Raw genomic sequence first — 12058 nt, 5'->3', positions numbered from 1 at the left:
CTGACCGAATATCAATAAGAGAATTCCAATAAAATAAGCAAAATAAAGTGATACAGGGATGAATATTTATATATAGTGCCTGAAACTTTTGATTGGTTTCTTATTTTAAGTCCATTTGTTGCACAGATATGCTAATCGGGACTGGACCTACAGTTGAAAGTGGGATCCAAACCACTATGTGCCTCCATCGGGTATCGAACCAGGCGTACTGCTTGGAACTGTGTTTAAAAAAAATGAACTTGTATGTTACAACAAAAAATAAAATTGAAACTACTGTAAGCTGTGATATTTACTCGGCAATTCCATGCAGTAGTGTAACCAGGATTTTCACAAGGGGTGTATAGGGTATAGGTCCCTTTTATTAGTTACTTCTACATTCCAGTATTTTCTCATATTTCTTAGGTTATTAATTTTATGTAGGGGGTCATAACCCTTTAACTCCTCCACTGCAGGAAACATTGATTTCTAACTTCATTTTTAAATAAATATTTTGAATTTATAATTGATATTTTCATAATCATGAAAATAATTTTGACATTTCAGGTGTAACGGGAGAAGGTGGTGGTGCTGGTGAACTTGGTGCTACAGGTGAGTGAACCATTCATTTTTAAAGTGTTTTACAGAGTGGTGCATTTATACCTTAAACTTGAATGAAGCAAGATCAAATGGTAGAAGTTTCAAATTCATATGTGGAAGGGGGAATTGATGCATAAGTTTGCATATAAAGGTTCATAAGCTTTTAGTGCACATTAAATTAATAAAAAATTATGAAGTTTATTACAGTCTAGAATATAAACTGTTATAAATATCATAATATCCCTTACCAGAGGCAAGAATCACTCACTATGTCTCCGACTCAAAATAATCCAATGGAGAGCAGCGTACCCTCCCATCGGTTAATGATTTGTATATCAAAAACATTAAACTTTTTTTTATCTAAAGCACTTATTCGTTTGGTATAATGAGGTTACATTTGCAGAGAGATAAGAGGTCGATTACATTAAAGTACCGCGATAGGTAGATGACTTCATATCAAGAACTGAGTAAGCAAAGTAGATAGATATTCTTTAAAACGGGTGTTACTATTGCACTTACGTGTATACTGCTAGCAGGTGAACAGCAGTGATGTTCTCGTAATATTTTTAATACTATATTTTGTCTGAAACAATTAGAGATAGGATATTCTCGACATGAGACTATGTAGAAATACATGTTATTGAAAAACGAATTACATCGAGTACTACAACAGGTCCTACGTATGCATATTGGACCATTTGCAACTTGACAGAGCACATTTCAATCAGTGGAGGACGCTCCATATGTCCAGGGAAGCGCCTCGTTGCCCCTGTCTAGTGGGTGGATAGTCAGCTGCTATTAAATATCTATCTCAACATGACATGAAAAGGAAGATAAAGTGTCACACTGGCATCATTCAGAAAATACATACATGCTTGATACATAATGGTGCCTTGTACCACTCGCTACTCCTGTTTCGAAGGGAGGTTTGCCACAGGTTAGGGTATAATCAGTAGAAGCTAAAGCAAACTGCCTTGATGCGACGATCGTGTCCGTCCGGGTTAACTATCGACGTTTGAGAAAGTACAGTTATGTGTTGTAACAATTCCATTAAAAGTTAATGAGATTGTAACAATCCACAAGTGTCCGTGACAGTATAAGGCCTACAAAAGGAGGATTACGGCCCGTTTCGCCTTATTGCATTCTCACCTCCCCCAATACAATTTCGCGTGATTTATGTGACACTAACTTTCTAAGGCGAAACGGTACATCCCATTCAAACAAATGCAAAAAGCCAGGAAACTATATCAAAAATCCATCATTGCACAATACAGAAATGCCAACCTCCAGATTTACCGTGCCAAAAAAAGCAATACGAAACCGAGCTACTAAATTATAAGACACAACAATGGAATATCTTCATCGAAAAACGTCTGGAAATAAATAAATGGGGCACCCCGTATAAAATCGCTACCGGCAAAATAAAAAAACCGCAAACCATTTCCACCTTAATTAATGACGAGAACAACACGAATATGACAAAGGACTTGGAAGAAACCATCAACTTCTTAATGAAGAATCTCATACCAGACGACAAACCTGAAAACGACAGCGATGAAAATAAGGATACAAGAAAAATCTATCACCAGCCATATCCAGAATCACCAATATTACCTTTCACTACCCAGGAAGTAGAAAACGAAATAAGCAGCATGAAAATGAAGAAGTCCCCGGGAACAGACGGAATTCCTGTGGAAATAATACAAGAAATCACCCCAGTACTTACGCCTTACATTACTCAACTATTTAATGAGTGCCTTGTTCAGAAGATATTCCCAGAAACCTGGAAGGAAGCAAACTTAATAATCATCAAGAAACATCCAAATAAAGATGAAACCAGGGTCAATTCATACAGACCAATATGCCTTCTAAACGTTTTGGGAAAACTCTTCGAGAAACTTATCCTAAAAAGACTCAAAGAATTTCGCCTGCTCAAACCCATATCAGGGATACAATTTGGGTTCACGAAAGGTAAATGCACTGACGATGCATTACGCCTGCTATCGTCTACAACACAAAACACTCCAAACAAGTACATGGTTGGAATTATGGTGGACATCGCCGGGGCATTTGACAACTTGTGGTGGCCCAGCCTTTTTCAAACACTTAAAAATATGAACTGCCCAGGTACACTCTTCCTACTTCTGAAAAGTTATTTCTCTAACAGAAAAGTTAGCATCAATTATCCGGATCTACAAATGAGTAAGATCACGTCAAAAGGTTGTCCTCAGAGTTCCATTCTGGGACCCGAGCTTTGGAATACTAACTTGGAGCCTGCGCTTATGAAACTACAAGACCATCCAGACATAGACCAGATCATAGCTTATGCGGATGACATTATCATGCTCACTTCCGGTAACTCAAGAAGGGAAATCGAAGATAAAGCATCCACTGCAATCAATATGCTATCCAATTGGTGTGATCATGCTAAACTCAAAATAGCTTCGGAAAAGACTCATTATATTATCCTTAAGGGGAAGTTACAAAGAAACCCTCAAATCAAACTCAGAGAAAGAAACTTAAAAAGAGTAAGAGAATCTAAATACCTTGGTATTACTCTTCAAGAGAAGATGTTTTTTAACAGACACATAGCCCTGGCAACAACCCAGGCCGAAACAACTATAAACAGTCTAGCCACATTGAGTTCAGCAAACTACAACCTTCCACTATCACACATAAAAACATATCTCATTACCATATATAATTCTATTATTTCCTATGGCTCGCCCCTGTGGGCCATGGAAACCAGTAAACAGTACATTAAAAACAGATTGAGATCTTCACAACGCAAAGTGATACTTCGTCTAACGGGTGCATTCAGAACAACCTCAACCCTGGCTCTTCTCATGATTGCGGGCCTACAGCCTATTGAAATCGTTATTAAAACTAGAGCATCAAAGTATTACTTTAGAAATGGACAAGAGGACGAAATCTATAAACTAATTGGAATACGCCCTGCCACGGTACCAGAAATTTACAACCACTTGTTTAGCGTCTGGCAACAGGAATGGACACAAGCTACGCAAGGAAGGAGACTTCACAGCTTCCTTCCAAACATAAAAGAACGACTTTCGATGGACCATTTCCATCCCACGAGAGGTCTCATACATTTCCTAACGGGACACGGTCCCTACGGTCAACACCTAAAACATCCTCAGACAGACTGATAAATGCCTGAAATGTAAAACCGAGACGGACACACCGGAACATAAAGTCTTCTTTTGCCAGACATCAAAGAAACAAATCGAAGATTTAAGACAAAAGCTACCAAACTTCAACACGTACCAGTTAATAAGAAATCCCGAGCACTTTACGTCACTAAACGACTTAACAAACCTGGTGTCGAAAGAGGAACATTCCCTCTTCAAATCCGGCATCACTCACCTCCCCATTCAACCCCTACCTCCGGAATGTAATATACCCCCCAGAAGATCACAAAGAATCCACCTTCGACAAACTCAACAACAGGACATCCCTCCTTAGGACTAAGATCACCAAGAGGATAATGAAGAAGAACCTCCCACAGGAACATCAAGAAGGAGACACTAATACAGAAGACAGTGATACGCCAAAACGAAAAAAGGTTACGCCTCCCCGGAGAAAGGCAAAGGATAACACTGCAAGGACTCGACCTAGGAACCAACCGAATTTAACCCAGATTCTTCTTTTTCGTTTCTTTCTTAAATTGTAATCTTACACACCCTTCTTTATTCTCGTTACTAAACACACTGCAAACTTCTCTCACTGATTCTTGACAATTCTCTATATTTCCACTACCGAACGTACTAATGTACCCGATACTTCCCAGGAAATCCCTCCCTACTTCTTCCCTTCCTGATGATGTCCCGGGTACCAACCGTCGTACCGTACTCTTGTAAAGGTTCGACATTTTCGAAACTGATATCAAAAGATTTTTACGGCGTCACATTAGGTTGCTAAATATATAATTTTCGTTATATACGCATGGCGTTAAAAGTTTATTTTGAGAAGAATTTCTGGCGTATTATAAGTATTACCATTGACTTGTAAACGATCGTTGCACTAGAATTCATAGAGTGAGATACATAAGTTAATGTCAATTCAACTTTTCAACAGCACGAGCGGCTAGGGACAGTCATAGCAACTTGGAAATATTAGGTCAGTCAAAAAGTAAATGCAATCATTTTTTTTAATTTTTCACAGCAACAATAGAAAACTTACAATGATATCATTTTCCAACATAGTCTCCCTGCAATTCAATACACTTGGTCCAACGTTCCACAAGCTTTCCGATACCCTGAGAAAAAAAGGTTTCGGTTGAGCAGCAAGCCACGTATGCACCGCTTCCTTCACCTGTTGATCTGTGTCGAATCGACGGCCTCTTAAAGCATCTTTAAGTGGACCGAACAGGTGGTAATCCGACGGAGCGAGATCGCGACTGTATGCAGTATGCTCTAACACCTCAAAGCCCAGATTCTGAAGAGTTTGAGCAGTGTTGGCGGCGGTATGGGGACGCGCGTTGTCATGCAACAAAAGGATGCCTTCCGACAATCGACCTCGTCGTTTGCTTAGAATTGCAGGCTTCAGCTTGTTCGAAAGCATATCACTGTATCGTTCACTGTTTATTGTTGTCCCCTTTTCCACATAATGTTCCATAATTGCCCCTTCTGAGTCCCAAAAAAGTGTGAGCATCCTGCAGTGTTGACGCTTGACTTTTTTTTCACTGGAGATTCAGAGTGTTTCCATTCCATGCTCTGGCGTTTGCTCTCAGGTTCGAAGTGATGGATCCATGTTTCATCTCCAGTGATGATTCGTTTCAAAAAGACTTCACCTTCGTTAGCATGTCTGTCCAATAATTGCTGACAGATTCTCACACAGTTTCTCTTGTTCACGTCAATGAGTTCTTTAGGGACCCATCTCGCACAGACTTTATGAAAGTTGAGCCTCGAATGGAAAATTTCATATGCAGAACCATGACTAACGTGCATATGGTTTGCCACTTCATCAACAGTCACTCGTCGGTTATTCAGAACCAGCTAACGGACTTGCTCAATGTTGTCATCAGTAGTGGATGTGGCTGGACGACCTGCTCTTTCCTCGTCCTTCACACTTGTTCGACCACTTTTGAACTTTTCAATCCACTGGTAAATACTTCGCAGCGGTAAAACATTGTCACCGTATTGTGCTCAAAGTTTTCTATGGATTTCAGCTCCTGGTACACCTTCAGACCACAAAAATCGGATACAGATTCTGTGGTGCACACGTACAGTGGCGCAGCCATGTTTACTTGGTAACACTGCAGTGCGAACTGAAGTGATGACGCTGTAACCTACCATAGGCGAAGACAACGATACTATCTATCTGCTTGCTAGCGCAGAAAGCTGTACAGTCAACCTACGGAACAAAAGAAAAACATTGCATTTACTTTTTGACTAACCTAATACATGCTATCAGCACCAAACCTGCTTGACCTATCCACGTGTGCATTTAATAGCAGAAATAAGCATGTAAATAAATTATGCAGGTTAAGCTTTGTTTAAGCTATTAGATGCATACGTGACTAGGTTAGACAGGTCAGATTTGGTGCTGTTAGCATGTATTTCCAAATTGCTATGGCCGTCGCTAGCCGTTCGTTCCATCGCCATGTTCTTTTCTCTTTGTTCACAAAATGAGAGGTTCAAGAATTGAATTAAAAACACCAAACAAGCTGCCAACAACCTCTGCACCTCCTAATGTAAAAATATAGTTATTAAAATTGCGTTGGATGCAAGAGAATAATTCATAAAAATAGTCATGGAGAGCAATACCTGTGCACCGTACGGCACCAGATTAATTCTAAAAACCATTGAAAATAAACGAATTGAATATGGGGGCCGCTGACCCACTGTAATCTTTCCAGAATTACGATGATTTTTTTCTTAATAGACGTATGTTTAGAGTTTAAGTCCACTTTATGCACACATAGGTTAATCAGGACTGGATCTACAATTTAAAGTGGGATCCGAACCACTATGTGCCTCCACCAGGTATCGAACACAAGATCCCATGATTACAAGGCGAGGACGGTACGGCTCGTGTATATAAAAACCGGCCATCTCGGAGTACTTTCGCCGCTGTTTATTAGTAAAAAGCTGGTATGTGCACATTCAAATAGAAAAATAACACGTGCAAAAGATAACACCATCAAACTTATAACTCCTAACTTATCAAAAACGTCGAAAATTGCTATCAGCCTCAAACCTAACACTCCTAACCTGACGATGTAAAATTATAAATGGCAGTCAATCTAACACCGTAACGTTCATTTCAGTTCTATTTTGGTTTCATAAGTTTTCAGTCCTTCTTGTTAGATTTACTTCATTTTATAATACATTGATGAAATGAAAGGAAACGTTACATCTACTCTTGTTTTGCTGTGTTGGGTGCCATGTTAACTTATGCGAAACCTTCGGACGTACTTTACTTCACAATAACACATTTCCTCAAACTAAATCAACGGTAAACGTTCATAAACATCATAAATTTCGTAAACCACGCAAAATATTTCACTTTCTTTTAGCAGAAAAATCGAGTCTAACTATCTAGATTAACAATCATTGGCAACGTAGCCAATGAACGAAACAAAGTAATTGAGAATTAAATTTCCATCGTTATGCACATTACCAGCAACTAAAACTTTACCGATGATAAATGTCAAGCATACAAATACAAGTACATTGTCAAGGTTCGAAATATACCACTTCCCCACGTTCATGTACGTCGATGTACTGAATAACAGTAAGTTTAAAACTTATGTTTGTTATCAAGACTTCCACAAACTACGTAAGCTACAGAGAAACGGTGATATATCTTTATACAAGGAGGTTTTATATGTAACTATTTATGTGCAGTTCTGTGAAACGAAATACGTGTTGGCCAAGTTACACTCTTCTTAAGTGGTTTATACAATGCATACGTAAGCCCAAAACAGGCGCAAGGGGAATCTGTTCTGGCATGGTGGTTGAATCACACGTCAAAGCCATGCACAGTGACAAAAATACGTGATAAACATCTAGAGAAAAGTAATTTATATTATCACGGTGCAATAACATTACACATATTACACAAATTGCAGTACATTTCGAAAAGAGACCGATGCACCGAACACGAACTTTACACTGCAAAAATGGATGAATGGGAAACAACAGCATTTCCGATCAAAACAGCAAAATAAGTGCCGAAAGAACTTAAAAGTACTTACCAAACGAATGCCACCTTCTTCTGGATTCTTGAAACAAGGAAATCTCGCACTACGCACTAAAAAAACTATCCGAAACACTATAAAATATGATAAAACAAAACCGCGCATAATAGGTTCCACCATCACAACGGAAAGAGATGACGAAAACTGCGGGTGGCTATTCGTATCAGTGTTGCCAAACCGGATCCGCGTAAAACAGCTAAGTTAGCTATGAACGGAGATAGGAGGTGCTATTGTCATTAACTTTAAACTGGTGACAATTGATTCTTCTAAGGTTTCAACGTATAGATCGGGCGGTAATAATCCCTTCAATAATCTGCCGATTCGTACGAAATCGAAAATATAGGATTATCTGGGATTAATATTATGTCGCCTTCACATCAGCCAAGACTCTATCTAATGTCTGTGCAAGTCGTGACTTGAGACGGTTCGACCAATGAAGAAGTGCGAGGGGACGGGATTGCGTGGAGGGGGTGACGGAATTGCGGTTTCCAGCTTTTGCAGCAGCGTGTACTGCTTCGCTCCGCCAACTCGTTTTCTCCCCTTTATGCACAGCTTTGCTTCAGAGATTCCCGGGATAGAGTATAGAAAAAAGTGGCAGGAAAGGAGGGGAGGGGTGACAGAGGCAAAAGGCTAAGCTTCTAAATACCACATGCAAAATGCATATTCAGGGAAAAATTTCATTGAATCAATTCTTTCTTGGCGTGTGGAGTCCAGAGCCAGTGATGGTGCCATAGGGGGCACGGAGCGCCTCCCCCCGGTTCACAGTTTGATTTTGAGTACTTGTATTTGTATTACAACCAATAATATGCGTCGTAATTGTTAAATAACATTGGGCGTCTCGTCGCAAGTTTACCCAAAAGGCAGAAAAGCAATACAAAATAGCCATAGTGACATAATGGAGACAAAAACCTGGCAGAGTATCTGGAAGGGTTCATCGCCCTTCGTAGTCCTCTTTCGCCATGGATCCGCGTCTGTTACCCCCAACAGCCGAAGTTACTTAAAGCAACACCTGAAGCATGCCCCCTGTGTAGGGTTGCTGTACTTCACAAGAGAAAATTCAGGATGCCCCTGATCGGAAGCCTGTTGGGTAATGGCGGAGGAAGAGACTGGACCGGACAAAGTAGTAGTCTACGTATGTACACCGTAACTTCTTAATAAACGGAAATTCACTTCGAAGTCTATTATTAAACTTCCATTTCCTTTTCGGTGCCACAATGAACTAAGCTGCTATTCACAATGCCGAAACTTTATTTGACAACTGCGGATTGAAGAGATAGGCCTCCGATCACTGATTGCTTACAGTAAGCAGCTTACTACACAAGGGAAGATAATCTCAACTGAAATGTAGCACTGCAAACGGAAGGAAATAAAAATAGAATTATTACTAATTGTTATCAGCAAGTGAACTGAGCGGAACAATAGTGAAGTGAAATATCTCTGCAGTACATTCTTGCATAACTTGATAACTCTTGTATTATTGAGAGCAAGCTGTTCAATGTACAGTTAGATTGTTTTGTAAAATCAGTATTTTAAAATTACGCTCACGCATTTCAATAAAAATAATGTTCATGAAAGTATAGTCATAAATATTTCTGCTTTCTCATCCGATTCTGAGACATTAGTGCGTTCCGAACAAAGTTTCCGGGACACCGGGACAAATTATACCATTCCGAGACTGTCTAGGATCCCGATCTTCCCTACAACAAAGAGCTCGACAAGCTCCTTCGAAAATTTCGAAATGTTATGAGCCGAATGGGTGTAAAAGATCGAAATCTGGCTCCAAAAGAGCTAAATTTGCAACACTGATTCGTGTACAAATTCTGTGTTCTCTCCCTCCAAGGCCTGCTAGCGCTTCTGGGGGGAAGGGGGAATTTGGACAGTATTTAACTTACGTGCAGGCCCCTCATTCATTTAAGAACTACAACTATATTCTCCTTTGTAGCGGTGTTTGCAAGGGCCTGGGAAAACACGAAAGATACCTCTGAAGCAAATAGATCTGAGTAAACTGGAATAAAGTAGTATTTCACCAACATGATGTACCGAATCAAAACGCAGTGAAAAGGAGGTCCAATCCATGGTTAAAGGTCTCGAGACAGACAAACCTGATTGAAGAAGCACACTTCTTTATCGCACTACTAAAGGGTGCACGTGCTTCAGACGAACAGGTCAATACGTTGCTCTGCTTGGGAGCGATACCAATATCCACGCCGTGATATGCAAATATCAGGTGTGTGAATGTGTGGACGTGGTGCCGAGAAAGAGAGTACGAATTACATCCAGATTCTGTGCGTTTCATTAAGATAAATTTGTAAAAGTTTATAAAGCAGTTTACATCCAAGCCTCCCTGATTTATTTATTTATTTCCCTTCAACAGAGACAAGTCTCCAATTACAGAAAGGTAATATCAAAATATTACATTTTCATTTACAACTTGTATGTACGCACCTACACATTCACCCTCCTTCCTCCTTTACACACACACATATTCACAAACATAGACAGTTAATACATTATATATATATATATATATATATATATATATATATATATATATATATATATATATACAGACATCTTGGTGACAGAACAGGTTTACTGCTTAACTGTGACAACAAATGTTCAGATATTTACACATTTCATCTGAATTACACAAAACAAGTATCACAAACACTGGTATAATATATCATTACAACAAACTTCAATATGACAAATCCAATTATCATAATAAATACATATTAAGAGAGATAACGCTTTAACATATTCATAAATTTGGTTCGTGTCATGCCGAAATCCAAGTCCACCAAATGATTTGAGATCTTGTTATATTGAAGTGTCATTTTTTGTAGTGGGGAACCTTTATACATTTCTGTTCTTGGGATTTTGTATGAGAGTAAACGTCTATTACGTAAATGACCCTGTCTCACATTAAACCAGATTCTCTCTAGTATAGAACTACTATCAATATGTCCATTTATTATTCTATACAGAAACATTTGTTGAGAAATTTCACGTCTATTTGACAGGCTTACAAAATCAAATTCATTTAATAAATCATTGTATGATATTTTAAGAATTATTGGCGATATTCGATACTTCTTATAATACAAAAATCTGAGAAATTTCTTCTGTATACGTTCAATCATATTTTTCTGGGAGTCACAGTTTGGCGCCCATACGGAACAAGCATATTCTAATTTGCTTCTAACTAAACATTTGTAGAGCATACACAAAGAGCATATATCATTTAAACTTTTAGCATTTCTTATTAGAAATCCAAGATTCCTGTAGGCATTCTGGGTAATGCAAGAAATATGCTCAGTAAAAGTCATATTATGGGTAATAATTACTCCTAGGTCTTTAATTGAATACACTCTTTTAACAAATTCGCCGTTAATAACATACTTATCATTTCGCTCATTATTTCGTGCTCTAGTAAATATCATGTATGAACATTTCTTAATATTAAACTTGACATCATTCTCTACACTCCACCTATGAACCATGTTTATATCAGTCTGTAATTTCCTAGTATCCATAATATCCCTAATTTCTCTATATATTTTAACATCATCTGCGTACACTAAACACTTTGAAAATTTGATTGTACCTGGTAAATCATTAATATAAATTGCAAAGAATAGAGGACCCAGATTTGAACCTTGTGGAACCCCAGATTTAACATCATAAACAAAAGACTTTGCTTGTTTATAAGTTACATATTGTTTTCGATTAATAATGTAAGATTTGAAAAGATTTACATATTGTGTTGATAACCCAAAACTTGCAAGTTTTCTTAGAAGAATATTATGATTAATTCTGTCAAAAGCTTTTGCGAAATCTATATATATTGCATGTACACTAAGTCTCTCATGGAACGCATCATGTATATCTTGGACAAAATTTATCAGATTTGTTTGTGTTGATCTACTTGGCAAGAAACCATGTTGATTGTCACTTAAGAAACATTTTACATGATTAAATATGCGATTGTATAGGATGGACTCGAATACTTTCGCCGGTGCACAGAGAATTGATATGGGCCTGTAATTTTCTATTTTTGAACTTTCACCAGATTTTAAGATGGGGCATACACGCGTTTCCTTCCAGATATCAGGGAACATTTGTGTTTTCATTATTAAGTTATAAATTCTAAGGAGAGGATACATCAATACCTCAGAGCATCCTTTCAAAATGTAAGGTGGTATTTCATCTGGGCCGCTAGATCGTTTGCCTTTTAACTGTTTTGTAGCACTTTCATAT

At 38.4% G+C, this 12058-nt stretch overlaps 1 protein-coding gene across 2 annotated transcripts in view; it reads left to right on the top strand.

Annotated features, from left to right (window-relative positions):
- The window catches only part of LOC145991193 (uncharacterized), a 38639-nt gene that overhangs the window by 12813 nt on the left and 13768 nt on the right, over window positions 1–12058 (top strand). For both annotated transcript variants that reach the window (XM_083127082.1, XM_083127081.1), the window contains exon 8: window positions 544–588. In XM_083127082.1, the coding sequence (XP_082983208.1) occupies window positions 544–588 (45 nt within the window). The remainder of the gene's footprint in view (window positions 1–543; window positions 589–12058) is intronic.

Source organism: Lepisma saccharinum, chromosome 8, assembly GCF_977018435.1.
Source record: "Lepisma saccharinum chromosome 8, izLepSacc3.1, whole genome shotgun sequence".
Lineage (NCBI taxonomy): Eukaryota > Metazoa > Arthropoda > Insecta > Zygentoma > Lepismatidae > Lepisma > Lepisma saccharinum.
This window is presented reverse-complemented; position numbering and strand designations above follow the sequence as displayed.